We start from the raw sequence: 25,397 nt of genomic DNA on the forward strand, positions 1-25,397 counted from the left end.
TTCCGCTCCTCTGGAGTGCAGTGCTTTCCGCGACCCATGATGAACTTGTGGAATTTTCAAATCGCAAACTTTCACCTTTACCACTGAATGAAGAATGAAGCGCAACACGGTTTGGATCTCTTTTTATACTACCGAAAAACGCTGCCGTTACTCAAAACTCAGATAAGTAGCGCACCACAAATGCGAGTATAAAAGGCAAACAAACAGCGATTGCAAATTCAGTACGCCTCGAACGTTAGGCGAAAGAACTCCGCAGGAGCCAAAGCCTCTCTAAACCATACTAACAACAACATACGCCTCGATTTGTTGGCGATAAGAGGCCAACGAACTCCGCAGGAGCCAAAGCCTCTCTAAACCATACTAACAACAACAACAACTGTTGGCGATGACACACCTATTGCACGCAAAAAAAACACAACAAATTGTTTTCCTATCTTTTTGTCCACCGGTGTACCTGTAGTTTCTGGTTCCTAGATGTGTTAGCCAAAACACAATTCACACACTTTAGGATGGACGAGGTGCAATCCGACGTTCGGTGATCGTCACTGCACTTTGAGCAAGCTTCCTTATTTTGGCATTCAGTGCTCTTATGGTTAAACTGACCACATTTAAAACAACGCATAACATGTATGCTCCTAGAAATTTTACAACGATCAAAACCAATATTGATTTTATCGATTTTTCCAAACATTTATCAGTCTCATTGTCGATTTTCAATACCGCGTTGTGTTTCTGGTACTTGTAGATCTTACTCTCAAACATTCCAATTACTTTCACCTGTTTCCAGGGAATTAACTCATTTTGAGATTTCAAAAGATCTACTAAGTCGGACTCAGAATATTTTTCACTCATTCCAATAATTTTTACTCGTGCCATTAGCAAGGAAGTCACCCGTCTCCTAAAATGCCTTCTACTTCATTTCTAACATTATCTAAATTAGCCTGAGCAGAACATTGAACATAAACTTGACCGTCCCTGCCATTACGGAATTCCGATATTTGCTGTCGCCTCGGACCCAATTTCGCGCGTAGATCAGCTCTTGTCGTATCGCAAGACTGAACCACCTTAGGAACAATAACCAGTGTTTTATTCTTATTTTTGTTTTTATTTTTTCCCATGGACTCCTTCATATCGTCATTTTTCCTAATTTTGGGAGTAACTTTATTGTTTCCCTCGTCAAATCTATTAATAATAGTTTGAACATTACTGTCCCCACTATTTGTCCTCTTCCTTTTTTTAGTGACCGTCGCCCATGATTCTAAATTTATTTCTTGCACTGTTTCGCTGGTTTTCATAGTGTCAGAAGTTGCACGCAAGGCCACTGTCGCAAAATTTCGAGAAGAGAGTGAAATAGGGTAAATGTACCAAAAGTGGTGCAATTTGTAGTGGTACCAACGTGTTTTAATAGATTTAAAGTGTCAGGAAGGACAATTTGTGAATATTTTAACACATAACAATTGGAATATGTTTTATCATCGCAATCACAACCATTTTTACCCTGAAATAGATAAAATTTACGAAAAAATACATATTTTTTTGACTGCGTCGTTGTACCTATAATGGTGGTATGGTTCCTATAGTCGTCGTATTGTGTTCCTATAGTGGTGGTAAACAAAGATGCATCAAAAACGGTGTATAATATCAATGAAACTTAGTTTCGAGGCTGTTTTCGTATGAATATCAAGGATTACTGCCATTATATTGGTTTCTTCCGTAATTTGAACGTAAAAAAATGTATAAATTTGATCGATGAAACTATTGACTAAAGTACTGCATCACACTTGTCGTCAACCTACAAGTTGACAACCTACACAACCTACCGTATTGTGTTCCTATAGTGGTGGTAAACAAAGATGCATCAAAAACGGTGTATAATATCAATGAAACTTAGTTTCGAGGCTGTTTTCGTATGAATATCAAGGATTACTGCCATTATATTGGTTTCTTCCGTAATTTGAACGTAAAAAAATGTATAAATTTGATCGATGAAACTATTGACTAAAGTACTGCATCACACTTGTCGTCAACCTACACGCGGAAGAGTGTGCTTGATTTGAAGTCAATTTTTCATTCAGCCATATAAACGAATTTTGGCATGTTTTTGGTAAATTACCTACATAAAACTCATTTCTGTTGCTTCTTTTAGTGAAAACAGTACGACATGTCAAAAATATCCCCGAAAAAATCTAAAACGACCTGTTTTTATTGATTTTACAACTATAACCACTATAGGAACATGCCTGTTTTGTGTACCTATAATGGCACTATGGTGAAAAACACTTAAAAATGCATAAATATGGTCAAAAGGCAAAGAATTTTAGTAAAACAATAACATTTCATAACAGTTATGTTTCAAAACTAGTAATTGCGTGGTTATGTGGTCATTTAGAAGGTTAACAGAAAAATGAGTTTCGTTATGAAATCCTAAGGATTTTGGAAAAATGTTGACACATTTCACAAAAAAGTGGATTTTTCGGTCACTAAGTAACGGAATGGCCCCATTAAACTTTAGGCTAAAGGCCTTTTGCAAAAGGCTAAAGAACATTGCACACTAACGTAAATAGCTCAATTACATGTAATTTGCCGTATGAAGCGCATTTTAGCGCAATACCACCACTATTGGTACTACCACCACTATAGGTACATTTACCCTAGTAATATTTTTAACATACGTTGTAAACAAAGTTCAAAATTTTTTACTGGCTTTTATGAATTCTTGCGACTGAATGCCGCTCATCGCGCCTGTCCCTATGTATTTATGTGTTAAGACAAGCTCACGCCATGTAACGTGCCTGTCGTTGTGCCTGTCCCTATGTATATATTTGTTTAGACCAACCCACGCCATCTAACGTGAACTATCTGTAACGCTGCTGGATCGGGTTGGCTCATCCATGCTAATAACGCAGTTTGCAGACAAATAATTTGACAGCCACCTTAGACATTTTTGAGGCTTCTGTAGCACTTAACGTTTCACGCAATGTTGTCTCCAACTTACGCTCCACTTGCGCGCAAAGCTCAGTTTTGAGAGTCTCGATTCCTCTCTCTAAAGCGTTAGATATCCACACGCTCACATTGACCTCTAAATCCCTCAATGTTTGTGCAAGCAAATCATTCGATTTAGCTACATCAATCTTCATTGTAGAGAATGGAAATAGCATAAGAGGAGCAAAAGAAGAGAGAACGTAAAACTTGTACTAAAAACATCAAGAAAGTAATTAATTTCACATAGAAGAACGTAACCGGCTTTGCGACGTAACAGAGATTTCAAAAAGCCGGCGAATCAGAAGGAGATGGAAATGGAGAAGCAGAGAGATAGCAGTATCAGGGCGAAATAAAACCCAAACTTAGGAAACGTCAGGCAAGGAAAAGGAAGAAAATGTCAAAGAAGGAAACGGAGTCAGTCTTGTGTTTAGAGAAGTCGAAGACAGACAGAAAAGGAAGAACAAGCTAAAGCTAGAGGTCTTGGACTGGACGATAAACGTTCGGACTGAACGAAAGGGATCGACCGAGCGTTTGACGGATAGCCGGTGACCGCATGGACTGCGAAATAGGGCCTTCTTTTTGATCCCGGACCTGCGTGGAAGCGGACGAATTTTTAGTTTTTTTCACTCTCTCGGTTACTAAAATTTTGTGCTGTTAAAGGCATAATAAAATAATCCTGAATTACTTAAAAAAGCCGTTTTTTGGTAAATTATTTATCTGCAGGCCGGGCGTTGTGCTAACGCGCAACATTCTAAAAATTCAGCTAAATTTCTATTTAAAAAATCAGTCTTATAATTCTTCTAAATTCCTCTCACACGAGCTGTGCAAATTCGGCTCGTTCTCTACTTGCTCTATTATACCACGCGGTAAGCGCTGAGAACAAAGGACTGTTCGGTAAGGTACACGCACATACAAATACACAGCCAACGCATCCGAATCGTGTAGTGAAAAAATGCAAGAGGAAAGTGCAGTGATCGCGGACTTTACGTGTGCGGTGTGCGATAAGGCGGATTCGGTAGATTCGTTATTGCAGTGCGATTTTTGCGATAAATGGTACCATTACGAGTGTGCGCACGTGGATAAAACGGTAGAGACGAGGGCATGGTGGTGTGCGGAGTGCGAAGTGAAGACCAAACTAGCGAGCGGCAAGAAAGACGACGAGATAGCGCGCTTGAAGAGAGAGATGGAGGCTCTTAAAGCCACGACGGAGAAAGCGTTAGCTTTGATACGGGAGAAGGATGCGGAAGTAGCTCGGCTCAGTAAAAGCAGCGAGCGAACCTAGTTTTCGCCCGGGGAATCGCTTCCTTGCTCAACGGCTAAACGGATTTCGGTCAACGAAGAAGGTGACCTGAGCCAAAGCCAAATAGCAGCCCGTCAAGCAGTGCGCTATGAACTCCCTTCATTCAATGGGAATCCCGAGGAATGGCCGATATTTCTGTCTACCTTTCGAAGATCGTCTCGTACGTTTGGGTTTACCGAAGACGAAAATATCCTTCGATTGCAAGGAGCGTTACGGGGAAAAGCACTAGGAACGGTGCAAGGCCGTCTCCGGCACGCTGACAATCTGGAGGAAATATTGAGCGCGCTTGAAAAATCATACGGGCGACCGGATGTGTTAGTGAATACGTTGCTCGAACAAATTCGCGAATCACCGCCGATTAAGTCTGAGCGGCTCGATAGTTTTATCGAATACGGCGATTTAGTTGCTGAAATATGTTCAACTATAAAGGCAAGCGGAACTTCTGACAGATTGTACGATGCAGCGCTGCTTCAAGAGCTGGTGGACCGTATGCCGGCATATCTGCGCTGGAGCTGGGGCATGCATAGTCAGGAGCTGAAAAGTGTGACGATGAGCGAGTTCGGTGCCTGGATTCAGAAGGCGACGGATGGAGCAATGGCGGTAACTCCTCCGCAGCTGAAAAAGAAGACGACAACGCGACAAGTGCATGCGCAACACGTGGAGACGCATCAGCCCCAGCCCAATAGGCATCGAGAGTGCGCGTTGTGTAACAGTGATACGTGCGGTACGATCGCGGAGTGTCAGGTGTTTAACCGGTTAAGCGTTGCTGATAGGTGGGACAAGGTGCGCACCTTGAAGTTGTGCAAACGATGTTTGGGCAAGCACTACGGCCCGTGCTCGAAGCGTGACGACTGTGGTGTCCAAGGATGCGTCGCTAAGCATCACCGGAAGTTGCATCGTGTCACCAGCGAGGAACGCGTGGAGATAAATCATCATGGAACGCGCTCCGATGGTACATTGCTGCGTTACGTGCCGGTAAAGCTGCACGGTGAGAGTGGTCCAATTTACACGCATGCGCTGTTAGACGAGGGGTCGACGGTGACGTTGATGGAGCAGGAGCTCGCCAGGCAACTTGGGGTCAGCGGCGTTCTTGACTCGTTGTGTTTGCAGTACAGTGCGGGAGAGCGACGCGATGAACGTGATTCGGAAAGGGTAGCGGTGCAAGTCTCCAGTGCTGAAGAAAATGCATCCGCATTTTCGATGGCCGACGTGCGTACAGTCAGCCGGTTATCGCTCCATATCCAATCGGTCGATGTGAACGAGTTGAAGCGGAAATATAAGCATTTGCAGGCGATTCCAGCTGCCTCGTATGAGGCTGTTTCTCCTCGTTTACTAATCGGTATCGACCATTACAGATTGACCAGACCTTTGAAAACTATAGAAGGACAGCCAGGACAACCTACAGCTACGAAGACGCGTTTGGGATGGCTCATTTTTGGCAAATGCACGGATAACGCTAACGACACATCCATTGTGCAGCCGGAGTCTAGCTACCACGTATGCGATTGCCAAGGAGAGACCTCACGGGCAGATCGTATGATGGCAGCGTACTTCGAAGTGGAAGGTTATGGTCCTGCGAAGGAGCCTTTGTTGTCGAAGGAGGATCAACGTGCGATGTCGATTTTGCAAAACAACACAAAACACGTCGACGGGCGGTACACCACGGGTTTACTCTGGCGGAGCGACAACGTTTTCATGCCGGAAAACCGTCAAATGGCTCTATCTAGGATGGAGTGTCTGGAGCGTAAGATGAGCCGAAATACGAGCCTTGCGGAGAAAATTAACGAGATACTAGAGGACTACTTGGAAAAGGGCTATGCCAGACCGATAAGAGAGGATGAGCTGAAAACCTTCTACCCTAGGAAATGGTATCTTCCAGTGTTTCCAGTGACAAATCCTAACAAGCCTAATAAAGTTAGGTTAGTATGGGATGCGGCAGCTGAAGTTAGAGGTATTTCGCTGAACAAGAAGCTGCTGACTGGCCCTGACCTGTTGACGCCGCTGCAAGCCGTGCTATTCCGTTTCCGTGAATATCGAGTCGCGGTGGCAGCCGACATCCGGGAAATGTACCACCAGGTACGCATTTGCGATGATGACGTCCACAGTCAACGGTTCCTATGGAGATGGGGAAACACAAATGCAGAGCCGCAGGAGTTTGTCATGCTGAGGATGACCTTCGGTGCAGCATGCTCTCCAAGTACGGCGCAATTCGTAAAGAACGAGAATGCGGAGAAATATCGTTCCCTGTACCCGCGTGCAGTTCGCTGTATCCATGAAGAACATTACGTGGATGACATGCTTACAAGTGTGGAAACGGAACCTGAAGCGATTGAGCTGGCGTATCAGGTGAGCTTAATACACAATAATGCTGGATTTTCTCTCCACAATTGGCTCTCAAATAGCATCAGAGTCGCGACAGCGGCAAAAGGCACTGAGTCAACCCTCAAGGAAATGGATTTCGAACCGTGTCTAAAGCCAGAGAAGGTGCTGGGAATGTGGTGGGACACCACAACAGATAGTTTCGGCTTTAAACTATCCCGTGTAAGACACCTGGAGCTGGCACGCAAGGACAAACCACCGTCCAAGAGGCAGATGCTGCGGACTTTGATGTCGATCTACGACCCGTTAGGTTTGATCGCAGGCGTGCTTTTTATTTGAATGTACTTCTTCAGGAAGTCTGGCGCCTACACCTTGGCTGGGATGACGAAGTTCCGGAAGAGATCCAGCATAAATGGGACGCCTGGATGGAACGACTGCCAGAATTGGAAAGTTTCATCATACCACGTTGCTACCGACAGCTGGCGTCGCTCACCGAATCATCTCTACAGCTACACGTGTTCGTTGATGCTGGTGCAGATGGTTACGCAGCGGTCGCGTACTTCCGTTTTGAGTGCCATGGACGTATCGAGGTGTCGTTAGTTGGATCCAAAGCTAGAGTGGCGCCTCTAAAGTATCTTTCCGTGCCCCGCTTAGAGCTGCAGGCTGCTGTGATGGGTTGCAGAATAGCCTCGTCTATAACTAGTGCTCATCGAGAAACTATTCGTGGAAGCTACTTCTGGACAGACTCGACTGATGTTATAGACTGGATAAACGCAGACCACCGTAAGTACTCGATTTTCGTCGCACATAGGGTTGCTGAGGTGCTGGACACGACGAACGTCGACGATTGGCGATGGCTTCCAACTAAACTTAATGTTGCGGACGAAGCGATCAAATGGACCAACCTGCAGCATCATCTCGCCTCCGAACGATGGTTTAGTGGGCCCGAGTTCCTGCAACTACCCGAAGCAGAATGGAACATACCTCGTCGAGTACCATCGGAAACGTCCGAGGAGGTGCGGAAAAAGGATAGGCTGAAGCTGGTCGGCATCCACATAGCGCGTCCGATTTTCATCGACTACGAGAGATTTTCCCGATGGACGCGGCTGGTCAGGACGATGGCTTACGAGTGTCGGTATGTAAACATCATTACCAAAAATAAATCTCCATCGACAGGTCCGCTTAACCGCGGCGAAATCCAGAGGGCTGAAACGGTAATTCTGCGAGACGTTCAGAGGAACGCTTTTACCGATGAATATGCCATACTCTGGAAGGCGAGGGAAAACTCAACAACACCGTCGTGGAAAAGTCCGATTCCCAGAAGTAGTTTGTTGTTCAAACGAAGTCCCTATATGGACGAGGACGGCTTGCTGAGATTGAGCGGAAGGATCGATCGTTGCCGTTACGTCGACCCCGGGAGGAAGCGACCTATTCTGCTACCGAGACGACATCGTGTTTCCGAGTTAATTGTTGACGATGTCCACCGTCGTTATAAGCACGGCAGCCAAGAAACTGTAGTGAACGAAGTGAGACAACGCTTTGATATACCGGCTCTCCGATCTGTGTGTAAACACGTACGCCTGCAATGCCGAACATGCACATTGTTATACGCAAAGCCAGCGTCCCCGGAAATGTGCGAATTACCTACTGCTCGTCTTGCTGCATTCTCCAGGACCTTTTCATATACGGGCATTGATTATTTCGGTCCGATGGTAATCGTGAACGGCCGAAAGACGGAAAAACGGTGGGGTGTTTTGTTCACGTGCTTGACGGTTCGAGCCGTCCACATCGAGCTTGTGCAATCCCTGTCTACGAGTGACTGCTTGATGGCAGTTCGGAGCTTCATGGCACGCCGCGGAACACCAATCGAAATAGTCTCCGATCGTGGAACGAATTTCGTGGGCGCCGATCGTGAATTAAAGGAAGCTGCGGAACGTGTTGATTCGGCGATTTTAAATGAATTCGGATCGCCCGATCCAGTGTGGAAGTTTAACCCCCTCGCAGCCCCACACTTTGGAGGATCATGGGAAAGGATGATCCAATCGGTCAAGAGAATGCTGTCGCGCACCCTCACGGAGAGGCATCCTACGGAAGCGGTCCTGTCGGCAGCATTGATCGAAGTCGAGAACATGCTCAATTCTAGGCCACTTACACACGTTCCAGTCGACGGTGAGGATGAGGAACCGTAAACTCCCAACCATTTTTTGTTAGGTTCTTCCGCAGGAATGAAGCCCTTGGTGAAGCCTGATGATTCGCCAGCAGGCTTGAAACAAAACTGGAGAGCTGTACAGGCTAAAATGAACGAGCTCTGGAAGAAGTGGATCAAAACCTACCTCCCCACCCTGGTTAGAAGGACGAAATGGTTCGAGTCGTGCAAGCCTATCGAGACCGGAGATGTTGTCTTAATCGTGGACGAAAACAGCCCGCGAAACTGTTGACCGAGAGGAAGGGTGGAACGCGTAGTCCCATCCAAAGACGGAGTCATTCGTCGGGTCGTCATCAAAACAGCGAAAAGAACAATGCTGGAGAGGCCAGTGGTGAAGCTGGTATCGCTGAACGTCGCGCCAAGGGTTATCGTTTGACGACGTCGAAACGCCTGGTGGACTGTCACTTATGGTGACGACGCGATCGTTTAAGGATCGACAAGGAGCGTCCGTATTTTAGCTAGCGGCCGCTAGAGGTCTCGGACTGGACGATAAACGTTCGGACTGAACGAAAGGGATCGACCGAGCGTTTGACGGATAGCCGGTGACCGCATGGACTGCGAAATAGGGCTTTCTTTTTGATCCCGGACCTGCGTGGAAGCGGACGAATTTTTGGTTTTTTTCACTCTCTCGGTTACTAAAATTTTGTGCTGTTAAAGGCATAATAAAATAATCCTGAATTACTTAAAAAAGCCGTTTTTTGGTAAATTATTTATCTGCAGGCCGGGCGTTGTGCTAACGCGCAACAGAACCCTTTTAATTAGTAGGAACTTATTTTAAATAAAAAGATGTCAAAAAGAACCTTAAATCACGACAATGGCGCAACTCGGTAAGTACAGCCTACAGTAGACTGTGCGTGGAATATTAATCGATGAGAATTGGCAAACACGATAAGTAAGAGAGCGTGCGAATTCGCACATCAGGCTGGCAGCCATTTTGCTGCAGAAATCAAAGAATTTTATAGAAAATATAACAAGACTCAAAATGTATACGCTGATTTGGTGAAATAAGGTTGTCGGTCGTACCCATAATAAGTGAAATAGCATATATATGTATATATATATGTATATATATATATATATATATATATGCTATTTACTTATTGTACGACTTTCTTCTATGCGAACTGCAGCAACTGCCAGCTATGCTTGTTGCCAATTCTCATGGTATTCCAACACATTCTGCGCCAGCAAACATCGTTAATAAGTTACCTGTTCCGCATGGCGCCGCAAAACACCAATTCGATGCTACAGCGAAGACCCCAAGTCGCAAACACCATGGCTTTTCGCTGTTTCGACGATAACGGAACTTTCCGTCGGTCGGCATTCTCTTTCGTCGCCAAAATCTTATTTTATTTTTCAACTGCTGGCGAATCGCTTCAAACAACAAAATGGTTGAGGTTTACGGTTCTCCTCGTCGGAACGTGTGTAAGTGGCCGGACATGTTCTCGACTTCGATGCCGACTTCCGTATCTTCCGTTTGCTGACGATTGGTCACCGATTGTCGTCGAACAACGCATTACGCCGCTCGGTTCGCGATTTGTTCGCGGCGTTTCCGAGTCATTGCACAGCTCCGGCCGTCGCGCGTGCGTTTTTCGGCAGTTACGACCATCGGACAGAAATAATCGCATGGTCCTGGCAGCGCGAGCAGTAGGTAATTCACATTTCGGGACGCTGGCTTTGTTTGTGCATTTCGGCATTGCGCGCACAGATCGTATATCAAGCGCCGCACTACGGTTTCTTGGCGCCGTGCGTGGTGTCGTCGGCGATTAACTCGGCACGATGGCTCGGCTAGTAGTCGCGGCGGCGTCGATCGCTCGCCGCTCAATCAAGCGTCCTTCCATATACTTCGTTTGAACACAAACGGTCCAACGCGGCAGATATGGCGTCGAAAGCACGTCGGAAACCAATTTCGCCGCCATGCGACGGATGTTTACATGCCGACAAAGCATCGTCCACGGGAAAATCTCGTAGTCTGGGATGGGAACCAGCGCACTCGGCGTTTCTGTTCGATATTGCTTAGACGCTAAACCATCGTTCGGTCATGCTGCATTGGTCCGATCGCTTGGTGGTTGGAAGCCATAATCGTCGCGTCAACCCTATGTCCGACGAAAATCGATTACGCGGTCTGCGTTCGGTCGAAGGCCTCGATGACGTGGGCATTCTGCAATCAGCAGCCTGCAGCTCTGCGTCAAACCAACGCGACACTCGATACGTCCATAACTCAAAACGGTGCGCGACGCTGCGCTCGCGGCATCGCAACGCGGTAGCTGTAAGATGATTCGGTCGACGCAGCGTCGGTCAATGGCTTTCCAATTCTGGCGGTCATGGCGTCCCACTGGATTCTTCCGGAGCGATCCAGGCGCTTCCTGAAGAAGTACATTCAAATAAAAAGCACGCCTGCGATCAAACCTAACGGGTCGTAGATCGACATCAAAGTCGCGCATCTGCCTGGACGGTGGTTTGTCCTTGCGTGCCAGCTCCGGGTCTTACACGATAGTTTAAAGCCGAAACTATCTGTTGTGGTGTCCCACCACATTCCCAGCACCTTCTCTGGCTTTAGACACGGTTCGAAATCCATTTCGCGCCAGCATTATTGTGCTCACCTGATACGCCAGCTCAATCGCTTCAGGTTCCGTTTCCACACTTGTAAGCATGTCATCCACGTGTTCGCCACGCGGGTGCCGTACTTGGAAGCATGCTGCGAAGGTCATCCTCAGCTGCGGCTCTGCATTTGTGTTTCCCCATCTCCATAGGAACCGTTGACTGTGGACGTCATCATCGCAAATGCGTATCCGTCAGCAGCGGCAAAATACCTCTAACTTCAGCTGCCGCATCCCATACTAACCTAACTTTATTAGGCTTGTTAGGATTTGTCACTGAAACACTGGAAGATACCATTTCCTAGGGTAGAAGGTTTTCAGCTCATCTCATCGGTCTGGCATAGCCCTTTTCCAAGTAGTCCTCTAGTAATTTTCTCCGCAAGGCTCGTATTTCGGCTCATCTTACGCTCCAGACACTCCATCCTAGATAGAGCCATTTGACGGTTTTCCGGCATGAAACGTCGCTCCGCCAGGTACCGCCCGTCGACGTGTTTTGTGTTGTTTTGCAAAATCGACATCGCACGTTGATCCTCCTTCGACAACAAAGGCTCTTCGCAGGACCATAACCTTCCACTTCGAAGTACGCTGCCATCATACGATCTGCGTGAGGTCTCTCGTCGCATACGTTAGCGGCTGCATTTGCAAAAGGCATAGCTGTAGGTTGTCCTGGCTGTCCTTCTATAGTTTTCAAAGGTCTGGTCTGGTCGAACCTTAAATCACGACAATGGCGCAACTCGGTAAGTACAGCCTACAGTAGACTGTGCGTGGAATATTAATCGATGAGAATTGGCAAACACGATAAGTAAGAGAGCGTGCGAATTCGCACATCAGGCTGGCAGCCATTTTGCTGCAGAAATCAAAAGAATTTTATAGAAAATATAACAAGACTCAAAAATGTATACGCTGATTTGGTGAAATAAGGTTGTCGGTCGTACCCATAATAAGTGAAATAGCATATATATATATATATATATATATATATATATATATATATATATATATATATATATATATATATATATATATATATATATATATATATATATATATATATATATATAGATATATATATATATATATATATATATATATATATATATATATATATATATATATATATATATATATATATATATATCTATATATATATTTATATATATATATATATATATATATATATATATATATATATATATATATATATATTGTGTTTTTGTTACTGTGTGTCAAACTCATGGGCACATTTTGACAGCTTAATTTGTTTACTATTTATCGTGGAAAACGTACACTTAGTATTCACTTCAGTTTTCTCAGATATTATAATGGATTCAAGTCGCGAACAAATAAAAATCTTGCATTTGAATGGATTGACAAACATACAGATTAGGCAGAAACTGTCTCATCTCGATTTAAGTCGATTATTCGTCTACCGGACCATCAAGCGATACGAGGAGACAGGCACGGTTGTTCCAAAGAAGAAACCAGGCAAAAAACGGAGTGTTAGGACTCCTGCGGTGATCAAAGCGGTAAAGGAACGAGTGCGGCGAAATCCAGCTCGATCGGGAAGAAAAATGGCGCGTGAAATGAACATGAGTCACTTTGCCATGCAAAACATCCTGAAAAAGGACCTTGGTTACAGAGCGTTTAAAAAGCAAAAAATTCACGGCTTAACCAGCAAAAATATTACCGAAAGGGTGACCAGATCTCGCTTGTTGCTGAAGACGCACGCAAGCCACAACATCATCTTTTCGGACGAAAAACTGTTCACTCTGGAGGAATACTTGAATAAGCAGAATGATCGTATTTATGGAGCATGTTTGCGGGATATACCAGCCGATAAAAGAACAGTCGAACGGTATCAAAATGCGTCAGCTGTGATGGTTTGGGGAGCTATATCGGCCAAAGGGAAGTTTCAACAAGATCAACAAGGAGTACTATTTAGAACATGTTCTTCAAGGCCACTTGAAACCATACGCTAAGAAGTTTTTTGGCAACGACAGCTTTTGCTTCCAACAGGATTCAGCTCCAGCCCATAAGGCTTCGATCGTTCAGAAGTGGTGCAAGCAGCATTTGCCATGTTTTATCAGTGCATCGGAATGGCCTGCTTCGTCTCCAGATTTAAACCCGTTGGACTTCAGCATATGGGGATACATGCTTGGAAAATTGGACGACGTCAAACATTTGCATTTGGACGGATTCAAGAAACGGTTGTTAAAGATATGGGACGAGATGCCGGATGAAGTTGTGCGTGCGGCCTGTAACGATTTCCAAAAGCGCCTACGGGCGGTTATCAAGTGTAAAGGCGAAAGATTTGAAATAAATTAAGTGAAATGCAGGTTTAGTAGCAATAGAAGCTATTTAAATCGATTCCTCAGAGAAATCAAACCTGGTGTCAATTTTATTACAAAAACAAAGTGTATCACTTCTACGATGCCACCCTGTATATATACATATATATATATATATATATATATAGTGGATAATTTGCTATGGGAAGCAGTGGATACGAAAGAAAAGTTTGGTTTTTTGTGGCGCTTTATTGACTAACTTAACACCGTTGCGTTTGCGTCTGGCTAAGCCGATTGCTACAAACAGAATGCCGTTTCAATTCGAAATTCACCGCTCGCTCTTACCACTACCAGTATAAATTCATCGCATACGCGTTTCTACCTGCTCGTCTGTTTCTAGCCTCGTTCTCTTGCTCCCACACTTACTTGCCAAACAAGACTACACGTACACCAATACACCGAATGGCGTTTCGCTCGACTTATTTTATCGATACATACGTACGTGCCTACCGTCAACTACAAATGTCGTTCCGTGTGGCACGATGCCTTCCTCTCTCTCTCTCTCCTCTTCATCTTCCGTTATCAACGGAACATACTCCCACACAAGATGTGTCTAACTACTCTTCTAATCCTGGAATAGGCGCTAACTTATGTATTGGCCGTTTGTATGTTCCACCCTTCGTGAACACCTCTGCTACCCTTACTAAACCGTCAGGCCCTGTATATGTCTTAACAATTCGACCCATCTTCCAAAACTGTGGTGGCATATCATCCTCTTTTATCAGCACTAACATATCTGGTTTAACATTAGCCTGTTTTGTGATCCATTTACTTCGCACTTGTAATTCATTTAAATATTCCTTTGACCATCTTGTCCAAAATTGATCCCTCAACTGCTGAATTCTCTGCCATCTGTTTAGTCTATTTTCCGCAACGTCTATATACGAGCGCTCCGCAACTCCTACCAAGGGTCGATTGATCATAAAATGCGCTGGTGTCAAATATTCAAGATCATGTGGATCACTTGAATGCGCGTACAGTGGTCTAGAATTCAGAATCGCTTCAATCTGACATAGTAAGGTATAGAATTTAAAGATTGTTAACGACGCTGTCTTGTACACCTTTTTGAGTACCGCCTTTACGCTTTTAACTCCACTCTCCCAAATTCCACCGAAATGTGGAGCGTTAGGAGGGATGTGTTTCCAACTGATCTCCTTTGCTTGACAAAATTCAACAAATCCCTGAGCTGCAACAGCTTTCTTATAGGCCTTTCGCATCTCTCGAATCTCCGCATTCGCACCCACAAAGTTCGTGCCGTTGTCACTAAATACCTCCTGTGGTATTCCCCTACGCGACACGAACCTTTTAAAAGCCGCCAGAAACGCTTCCGTCGTTAGATTTTCGACAGCCTCCAGATGTATTCCCTTGGTTACCATGCACACAAATATGCAAATGTAACCCTTCGATGAGGAAACCCGCCGTATTCCTGATCGAAGCAAAATTGGTCCTGCGTAGTCCAGACCAACACGTTCAAATGTCGGAGTTGCATTCACACGATACGAAGGAAGGTCCCCCATCTGTTGGCTTACAGTCGATGGATTGACTATAAAACAGGTTACACATCCTCGAAGAACCTTGCGCACCGTGGACCGCGCATTCGTCAACAAGTATTGTTGTCGTAGGATGTTGATAACGCCCGAGCACCCCACATGCAGATGCTCACGATGTATCATAGTGATGATTCTGCTCGTAATCACACTCGTATTAGGCAGCAACAATTGATGCTTGCTTTCGTATGGTAGCTGAGAATGTTGCAGACGTCCACCCACTCTTAGCAAACCATCTTTTAGAAACAGGTTCAAATTCGCAAAACGATGATTGCGGCTACCGTTTTTGACTGCCGTTATGATGCTCGATAGTTCCATCTGCTGAACTAATCCTACAATTCGTCTTGACGAATCCCGTAGTTCTATAATTCGCAAGGTAGAGTCCTTGATACGATTCTCCTTCAGACGCCTGGTGTTGTCTGCGAATCGTAAAACATATGCCATTATTCTTTGAACCTTACGAAATGACTCATACCTGAATAAGAACGGAAACTCCTCCTTGGCCATTGCCACGTGAATTTTAATCTCCGAGCGTAGTTCCGGAATGGCAGATTCAGGAAGATCCCTTACCGGCTCAGCTTCTACCGTACATTCTCTCAAGAATGCTGGCCCGTTCCACCAAAGCTCGTTGTCGGCAAGTTCAGAAGCCAACCCTCTTGACACGATGTCCGCTGGGTTGATTGCTGTGTTAACGTACCGCCATGTAAACTCGCGATGAGACGTGATCTCTGCTACTCGATTGCGTACAAACACTTCCAAACGATCTAAAGGTTTTTTCAACCAGGCAAGCACCACCTGACTGTCGGACCATAAGTTGATGCTTCTAAACGTTGTTCTAAACAAAGCATCCACAACCTTGATCGGCAATCGGCACAGAAGCACCGCAGCCATCAGTTCCTTTCGTGGTATCGAAGTAGGTTTCAGAGGAGCAACCTTAGACTTGCTTGTCACTAAACGCACCTCAGCACTACCATGTCCGTTAACCGACCGAATGTACACGCACGCACCGTATGCTTTGTCCGAAGCGTCTGCAAAACCATGCAACTCGAAGAAGGCTGAGTCATCGTTCACCATTTGACGCGAAATACGTATTTGATTCTCTCTTGGTAACGCAGCAAGAAATTTCGTCCATCCATGCAAAAGAGAATCATCCACCTTGTCATCCCAGCCAAGCTGTGCCTTCCACAACTCTTGCATTAACATTTTAGCAATCACAATCACTGGTGAAATGAGGCAAAGAGGATCAAAAAATTTGGCCAATGCTGAAAGCACAGCTCTTTTCGTTGGGGCCGAGTTTTCCGATATCTGTGGGGTGATGAAAATAAATTCATCCGTAGCAGGATTCCACTTGATACCCAAAGTTTTTATTATTTCATTTGCCTTGCTCTCGCCCAACACCGTAAATGAATCTCGATCTTCTTTCGGCACTTCGCTCAACAACACTTCAGAATTAGACGCCCACTTGTGCAAATGCATCCCAGCTGAATCGAACAATTGAACAATCTGACGCTGCACCTCTAACAACTCTTCCACATGGTTCGCACCAAAAAGTCCATCGTCCACGTAGAAGTTTTCCTTTACTACACGACTAGCCAACGGAAACCGTAGCTGTTCATCTTCAGCCAACTGTAGCAAGGTTCTTGTTGCCAAGAAAGGGGCTGCAGCAGTCCCGTAAGTTACAGTTTTTAATTCAAAAACACGGATAGGACTTGATGGCTCAGCTCGCCAAAATATTCTTTGTAAGGGCGTATCCCTCGGGTCAACCTTGATTTGCCTAAACATTTTGGCAACATCAGCACTCAGTACGTATCTGTGCATCCGAAACCTCAGCTGAACTGAGAATAAATCAGCCTGCACAGTGGGATCCGTCATCATAACATCATTTAATGAAATATCATTCACTTTAGCCGATGCATCAAATACAACCCGGCATTTAGTGGTATTCTTGCTGGGGTTCAAAATTGCATGGTGAGGAAGGTACCACTTTTTAACTTCAGCTAAATCGACTCATCGACAGCGTCGATCGACTTCAGTCAATCGACAGCGACTCATCCACCCTCGCGACAATGGCCCATAGCCTTGTATTCCTCCATAAACATGGAATACTGCTCCTTCACTTCTGGACGGCGACTTAGCTGAGCTTCCAAAGCAAAGAATCTACGCAAAGCCATCGAACGTGAGTTGCCAAGTTTGTCAACTGTTTCCCTTAATGGAAGCCGAACGATATACCTACCGTCCACATCGCGATGATGACTTTTCTTAAAATGTTCTTCACATTGTTGTGCTTCCGTTTGAACGCACTGTTCGTTAGAAATCTCTTCTATTTCCCAAAACCTTTGCAATAACTGATATAAATTATCAGAAACTGCTATGTTCGTATGAACACCTTCACCAATGTCACTGCTGTCGATACAGCCACCAATCACCCATCCTAATTCAGTGTCCATCACAACTGGAAGTTCATTCGAGAGCTTGACGAACCCTGACTTCATGATGAAAGGTAAACGATCCATGCCAATAAGCAAATCTATTGACGCCGGCTTGTTAAAGTCAGGATCAGCTAAGTCAAGATCACTTGGTATTTTCAGATTATCAAAACTGAAATAAGACGCTGGAAGGGTTCCCGTTATTTCATCATACACAAGACAGCGCAAGTCAACAGTAAAGTTTCTACACATTGATTTTACAATCACCGAACAACACTTGTTTACTGGTGACTTAACGTTCCCGATCCCTGACACTGGCATGTTAGTATTCACCATTCGACACCCCAATTTATTCACGAGCTGCCGTGTTATGCAGCTTATCTGAGAGCCGCTATCCAACAATGCTCGGCAACGCACTAACCTTCCGCCATTGGCTATTACGTTCACTAGAGCTGTTTGTAAGATTACACGCACTCTCGGCAACGTTGAAACCCTTGAGTGCTGGCTCACACTAAACACTGCCACATCGGAATCTGGCACTTCATCGGATGCTGTTTGATTCACTACACTCTCCGCTTGATCGTAATGCATGATTGTGTGATGAAAACCCGAACACCTTTCACACTTGATCTGTGACTTGCACCGATTTTTCCAATGACCATACTTCAAGCAAACAAAACACAACCCTTTGCAGCCTTACAAACCGCACACTTTTGTTCTCAAGCACTGATACACGATTCTTCAGGAACGTTATAGTGTCTTCGTATTTCGGGAACTCGTTCCGTGATACAGTTGACTCCCATTGTTTGCGCGTTTCATTGTCCAAGCACTGTGAAATAATGTACACCACAAATTTCTCACTCAGACCATCAAAACTCTCACCAAGAAACTTCAGATTCGCAACATGTGTCTCTATACCCGTCACCAGTTCACGCAAACACTCATAATTTTCCTGCTTCATCTTTTCCGTATCCAAAAGTCCCTTGATGTGCAAGTCCACTATCCGTCGTTTGTCGTCGTACTTTTCTTCGAGCAATTGCCATGCATGATCATAATTGCCATCACTGATCGTTTTGCATCAATTATCATTGATGCTTCACCCGTTAGAGCTCTTTCCAAATGATAGAGATTGATTCGTGGTTCTTCGTTGGTTTTATCAACCACGTCCCGAAACATTACCTTAAACTTTTGCCAATCCTCATATCGTCCGCTGAACGATGGAATGGCACGCGGCAACGATGGAAGCCCGCCAAAATTGGAAGCGGTTCCGGAAGGTAGGTGCAAAACTCCGACCTCGGAGCCGTCTGGAGCCGTCCGGAGCCGTTCGGAGCCGTCCGGAGCCGTCCGGAGCCATCCGGAGCCGTCCGGAGCCGCTAGTCGGCAGCCGGAGCCGTCCGGAGCCGTCCGGAGCCGTCGGAGCCTTCCGGAGCCGTCGGAGCCGTCCGGAGCCGTCGGAGCTGTCTGGAGCCGTCGGAGCCGTCCGGAGCCGTCTATATATATATATATATATATATATATATATATATATATATATATATATATATATATATATATATATATATATATATATATATATATATATATATATATATATATATATGTATCTATATATATATATATATATATATATATATATATATATATCTATATCTATATCTATATATATCTATATGTTCCGTTGATAACGGAAGCTGAAGAGGAGAGAGAGAGAGGAATTGATGATTCGTTTTTTTTCCTATATATATATATATATACGGAGCAAACAATTATTTTTGGCTTTATTTTTGAAAAAAAAAAACACACACAAAACAACTTCATATCAATAAATGAAAAAGACTCTTGTTTTACTCGTGAGCTGTTTTTTACAATAAAATTATCACTAATATCGAGAAATTAATGCGCTTCAGAATGCTTCCGACTATTACAACTACTCCGACGGCTCCGACGGCTCCGGACGGCTCCAACGGCTCCAACGGCTCCCACAACTCCGCCGGCTCTGGACGGCTCCGGCTGCCGACTAGCGGCTCCGGACGGCTCCGGACGGCTCCGACGGCTCCAGACGGCTCCGACGGCTCCAGACAGCTCCGACGGCTCCGGACGGCTCCGGACGGCTCCGAACGGCTCCGGACGGCTCCAGACGGCTCCGAGGTCGGAGTTTTGCACCTACCTTCCGGAACCGCTTCCAATTTTGGCGGGCTTCCATCGTTGCCGCGTGCCATTCCATCGTTCAGCGGACGATATGAGGATTGGCAAAGTTTAAGGTAATGTTTCGGGACGTGGTTGATAAAACCAACGAAGAACCACGAATCAATCTCTATCATTTGGAAAGAGCTCTAACGGGTGAAGCATCAATGATAATTGATGCAAAAACGATCAGTGATGGCAATTATGATCATGCATGGCAATTGCTCGAAGAAAAGTACGACGACAAACGACGGATAGTGGACTTGCACATCAAGGGACTTTTGGATACGGAAAAGATGAAGCAGGAAAATTATGAGTGTTTGCGTGAACTGGTGACGGGTATAGAGACACATGTTGCGAATCTGAAGTTTCTTGGTGAGAGTTTTGATGGTCTGAGTGAGAAATTTGTGGTGTACATTATTTCACAGTGCTTGGACAATGAAACGCGCAAACAATGGGAGTCAACTGTATCACGGAACGAGTTCCCGAAATACGAAGACACTATAACGTTCCTGAAGAATCGTGTATCAGTGCTTGAGAACAAAAGTGTGCGGTTTGTAAGGCTGCAAAGGGTTGTGTTTTGTTTGCTTGAAGTATGGTCATTGGAAAAATCGGTGCAAGTCACAGATCAAGTGTGAAAGGTGTTCGGGTTTTCATCACACAATCATGCATTACGATCAAGCGGAGAGTGTAGTGAATCAAACAGCATCCGATGAAGTGCCAGATTCCGATGTGGCAGTGTTTAGTGTGAGCCAGCACTCAAGGGTTTCAACGTTGCCGAGAGTGCGTGTAATCTTACAAACAGCTCTAGTGAACGTAATAGCCAATGGCGGAAGGTTAGTGCGTTGCCGAGCATTGTTGGATAGCGGCTCTCAGATAAGCTGCATAACACGGCAGCTCGTGAATAAATTGGGGTGTCGAATGGTGAATACTAACATGCCAGTGTCAGGGATCGGGAACGTTAAGTCACCAGTAAACAAGTGTTGTTCGGTGATTGTAAAATCAATGTGTAGAAACTTTACTGTTGACTTGCGCTGTCTTGTGTATGATGAAATAACGGGAACCCTTCCAGCGTCTTATTTCAGTTTTGATAATCTGAAAATACCAAGTGATCTTGACTTAGCTGATCCTGACTTTAACAAGCCGGCGTCAATAGATTTGCTTATTGGCATGGATCGTTTACCTTTCATCATGAAGTCAGGGTTCGTCAAGCTCTCGAATGAACTTCCAGTTGTGATGGACACTGAATTAGGATGGGTGATTGGTGGCTGTATCGACAGCAGTGACATTGGTGAAGGTGTTTTATTTATTTATTATAGAGTATCGAGCCTCCATGGCCTACATACACAATTTAAACTAATGTCTTATAAACTATGTGTTCCTAAAATTAGACGTAATGCAATCTCGAATGACGCTAGTACATTTCGGTACACTAAAGGACAGGTCTACAAAATTTGAAAATAAATTAAAATTCTTGGACATTAATAACAACGGATTCCTAGCACAGAAAAGACGATAGCGAAAGTCAGTTATTAGAAATTGTCGAGTTCTTAAAGGTCTAGTAGGGACATACAAATTTACATGACTTAGCAATAGAGGTGCATCGATTCTTCCAGTTAATAGTTTGAACATAAAAATTCCTTGGGCAACCATTCTTCTCTTTTCCAAAGTTTCAAGCCCTAACAACTGACACCTCGTATGATAAGCTGGTAGCACGTCGTTATGTCTCCACGGAAGCCGCTTAATAGCTACCCGGGTAAATTTTCGCTGGATCCTCTCAAGCCTCTCAATTCTAGTGACTTGCTCCGGAAACCAAGCAACTGAAGCGTACTCAATCAAAGGACGAACAAGGCAACAGTAAAGTGATTTTAAACAGAGAGGGTCATGAAACATTTTGCTACTTCTAATTATGTGTCCAAGAGTCCTGTTAGCCCTAGCAATTACGTCGTCAAATTGTTTGTCTAAAACAAGTTTCGTGTCTAATATAATGCCTAAGTCCCTAACAGTTTCAGATCGAGGCAATAAAGTGTCAGAAAGAATATAATTAAAACATAATGGAGTTCTCGCACGAGTAAACGAAATGACCGAGCACTACTAACATTGAGTGACAAACAGTTTAAGGAACACCAAAGGTTAAAAACAGAAAGAAAGCCTTGTAATCGGAGACAGTCAATAGAACTACGCACAGGAAAGTACATTTTAAGGTCATCTGCGTACAGTAGCACCGGGCAGTCAGGTATAGCGTAAACAATGTCATTAATAAAGAGATTAAATAATAGAGGCCCTAAAATGCTGCCTTGAGGAACACCAGAGACCCTGCTAAATTCACTAGAGATGCAATCTCCAATCTTAATACGTACTGAACGACGCGACAGATACGAATTCAGCCACCTAACTATGCTGATATGAAAACCAAGTTTTAAAAGTTTGCTAGTCAAGGTATGGATATTGACGCTATCGAAAGCAGAGTGAAAATCAGTGTAAACAGTATCTACTTGGAACCCTTTGTCTAGCTGCTTGTAAGTAAAATGCAAGAACTGCACTAGGTTTGTGACGGTGGAGCGTCCAGGTAGGAAGCCATGTTGCAAAGGTGTAAATATGTTAATAGCACCATGCATTATATGTTTATGGACTAATAATTCGAACAGCTTACTGGGAGCACATAGCATCGAAATAGCTCGATAATTTGAGATGGAAGTTCTGTCGCCTTTTTGTAAACGGGAAATATCCATGACTTTTCCATAGGTCAGGGAAGAAACCAGTGCGAAGTGAATTATTAAAAATGGATGCTAGTGGTGAAGCCAATTCATCGATGCATGATACGATAACTATTCCCGGAATGTTATCGGGTCCAGAGGCTAAGGAGGGTTTCAGCTTTGAAGCCATTGAACAAACATCATCGATAGTAAAGAAGGCAATAAAATGTCAACGGAGTCTTGTGCCACGAAACGTAACGCTTCCTCTACCTTCTGGTTTTGTTCGGGAAAGCTCGTGCAGCTACGCGCAAACAGCTCAGCAAAACCATTACATATTTCTCGCGTGTCAGTAAACAATCGACCATCAAGTGTCATGCATGATGGGAGGGAAGTACGTTTCATCTTACGGTCCATAAAGTTCCAAAATGATTTTGGACATGCCCGAATGGATATCTGGACACGGCGAATGTAATTAGCATACAATTTTCGGTTATGAAACTTGAAGATTCTTGCAGCCTCCAGGAAATTGCTTCTATCGGCTTCATTGCATGTACGACTGAATATACGATACGCAGAACGACGCATTCTTTCTAACCTTTTAAGGTATCTAGTGCACCATGGTTGAGAATTTGTAAATATTCGTTTAGGTACGAATTGCTCAATAATGTCTGACACTGCTGACGTAAGGTATTCAGAAGCAGCTTCTACATCCATGTTTCGAAGTCCAGTCGACACTGATTGGTCCCTCAACGCTTGCTTTATGCTAACAAAATCAGCTCTGGCAAAATTATAAGCAGATACAGCACCAGGCAAGACTATGCCGGAATTATCGTCTGAACTAGTGTGGGAAAACTGCAGCTTGATTTCCAATGGTGGATGGTGGTTATCAACCAGAACAATCGCGACAAGGGAGACATAGACTGACTGCACAGGCACGCTATCTTCAAGATCATTTGAAACAAACACAAGATCCAATTGCCTTCCTAGGTCATTTACTATGCCACTGATTTGTTTTAAGCAATGATAATTTATCAAATCCAAAAAGCGATTTTGACCAGGCATGGATGACGCGGGTTCATAGTGCCTATCGATAGCACGCCAGGAGATCATTGGTTGGTTGAAGTCACCCAACAGACACATCGTATCGTTGTCGTTCATAGAAACACTCACACTATCAAGAGCCTCGTCGAGAGCAGTCATAGTTGCAGTATTTGTACTAAGGTCAGGAGGGATGTAACTTACACCGACAAATATTTTACTTGAAGGCAACAGGATTTTAACCCAGCAGTGTTCGATACTCGTTATATTGGTGTGCACAGGAAGGCATTTGAGACGTTTGGAAACAGCAATCAGGACACCACCACCTATCTGTCTGGCACTGTTATTAGCATTTCTATCGCTTCTATAGATAGCGTATTTGTCACAGATTACTTGCTGCGAAAGTATGGTATCATCAAGCCATGTTTCTGTGAGAACAATAATATCATGATCAAGCTCACTAGAAGCAATGTACACATCCTCAAGTTTAGTGCGTAGTCCATGAACGTTTTGGTAATAAATGCTAAGGTCATTATTCGTCATTGTTCGTCCTTGATTATTACGGCAGGCGACCCCTGTAGGATTGACATGATAGTCATGCGATTGTGTGAGTGTAGTGTCCGTTCTATGGCGATGGTTTGTTTTGGTCTCACGATCATCAAGCTGCGTGCACCCTTCGTCAAGCACTGCCTCAGCAGAAAGAATATCGTTTGTAGCTGGAAGAACATTCGTCAGGTAAGTGCAATTAGTGCAGGCGTTGCAAATACGGGCCATTCTGCGGGAACGATGCAGGTTGTCGTTGCAGCAACAAGAGCGATGGCGGTCAGGACGCGCGAACTCAGATGCGATCCGAAAAACGAAATTTACGGGAGTATTTTGGGTCAGCAGAGACAAACGCACTATTGAACGATAATGGAACCGTGTTCCAAAATACTGTGATTATACAGAAACCGGAAAATAGTATGATAAACAGCGCGATTTTCAAGAAAATACACTGAGCTATATGCGAATGCGTCTTTTACGTTGCGAGTTTGACGTTTGACGTTCTTCAAGTGTTCATACGAACATAGCAGTTTCTGATAATTTAGATCAGTTATTGCAAAGGTTTTGGGAAATAGAAGAGATTTCTAACGAACAGTGCGTTCAAACGGAAGCACAACAATGTGAAGAACATTTTAAGAAAAGTCATCATCGCGATGTGGACGGTAGGTATATCGTTCGGCTTCCATTAAGGGAAACAGTTGACAAACTTGGCAACTCACGTTCGATGGCTTTGCGTAGATTCTTTGCTTTGGAAGCTCAGCTAAGTCGCCGTCCAGAAGTGAAGGAGCAGTATTCCATGTTTATGGAGGAATACAAGGCTATGGGCCATTGTCGCGAGGTGGATGAGTCGCTGTCGATTGACTGAAGTCGATCGACGCTGTCGATGAGTCGATTTAGCTGAAGTTAAAAAGTGGTACCTTCCTCACCATGCAATTTTGAACCCCAGCAAGAATACCACTAAATGCCGGGTTGTATTTGATGCATCGGCTAAAGTGAATGATATTTCATTAAATGATGTTATGATGACGGATCTCACTGTGCAGGCTGATTTATTCTCAGTTCAGCTGAGGTTTCGGATGCACAGATATATATAATTATGTTTACGATAGCCCGGAGTAAGTTTAAAAAAAATATTACTGGGGATCTTTATTTGCGAACTGCTAAACTAAGACTAAAGCTAACTTCTGGATTCGGTACTATTTAGCTAG

The 25,397-nt window shown here is 44.4% G+C and overlaps 2 protein-coding genes across 2 annotated transcripts; both read left to right on the forward strand.

Moving 5' to 3' along the window:
- The first annotated feature begins 3,934 nt into the window (after window positions 1-3,934).
- On the forward strand, window positions 3,935-8,790 carry LOC120905736. Its single transcript, XM_040316773.1, has 4 exons — window positions 3,935-4,241; window positions 4,464-6,628; window positions 6,955-7,736; window positions 8,274-8,790. Exons 1-4 carry the CDS (start codon window positions 3,935-3,937, stop codon window positions 8,788-8,790), a joined length of 3,771 nt encoding a protein of 1,256 aa, XP_040172707.1.
- An 11,707-nt stretch (window positions 8,791-20,497) lies between these two features.
- LOC120905737 lies at window positions 20,498-25,054 on the forward strand. The gene is made up of 2 exons (XM_040316775.1): window positions 20,498-21,209; window positions 24,699-25,054. Exons 1-2 carry the CDS (start codon window positions 20,579-20,581, stop codon window positions 25,052-25,054), a joined length of 987 nt encoding a protein of 328 aa, XP_040172709.1. The 5' UTR covers window positions 20,498-20,578.
- Window positions 25,055-25,397: the final 343 nt, after the last annotated feature.

This window comes from Anopheles arabiensis, chromosome X (assembly GCF_016920715.1).
Source record: "Anopheles arabiensis isolate DONGOLA chromosome X, AaraD3, whole genome shotgun sequence".
Lineage (NCBI taxonomy): Eukaryota > Metazoa > Arthropoda > Insecta > Diptera > Culicidae > Anopheles > Anopheles arabiensis.

Coding starts and splice junctions, on each gene's coding strand:
- LOC120905737 (XM_040316775.1), top strand. CDS start 20,579: ATGCATTACGATCAAGCGGAGAGTGTAGTGAATCAAACAGCATCCGAT. Junction 21,210..24,698: donor CAGCAGTGACATTGGTGAAG/GTGTTTTATTTA, acceptor GACGTTCTTCAA/GTGTTCATACGAACATAGCA.
- LOC120905736 (XM_040316773.1), top strand. CDS start 3,935: ATGCAAGAGGAAAGTGCAGTGATCGCGGACTTTACGTGTGCGGTGTGC. Junction 4,242..4,463: donor TGCGGAAGTAGCTCGGCTCA/GTAAAAGCAGCG, acceptor GGTTTACCGAAG/ACGAAAATATCCTTCGATTG. Junction 6,629..6,954: donor CGATTGAGCTGGCGTATCAG/GTGAGCTTAATA, acceptor GTACTTCTTCAG/GAAGTCTGGCGCCTACACCT.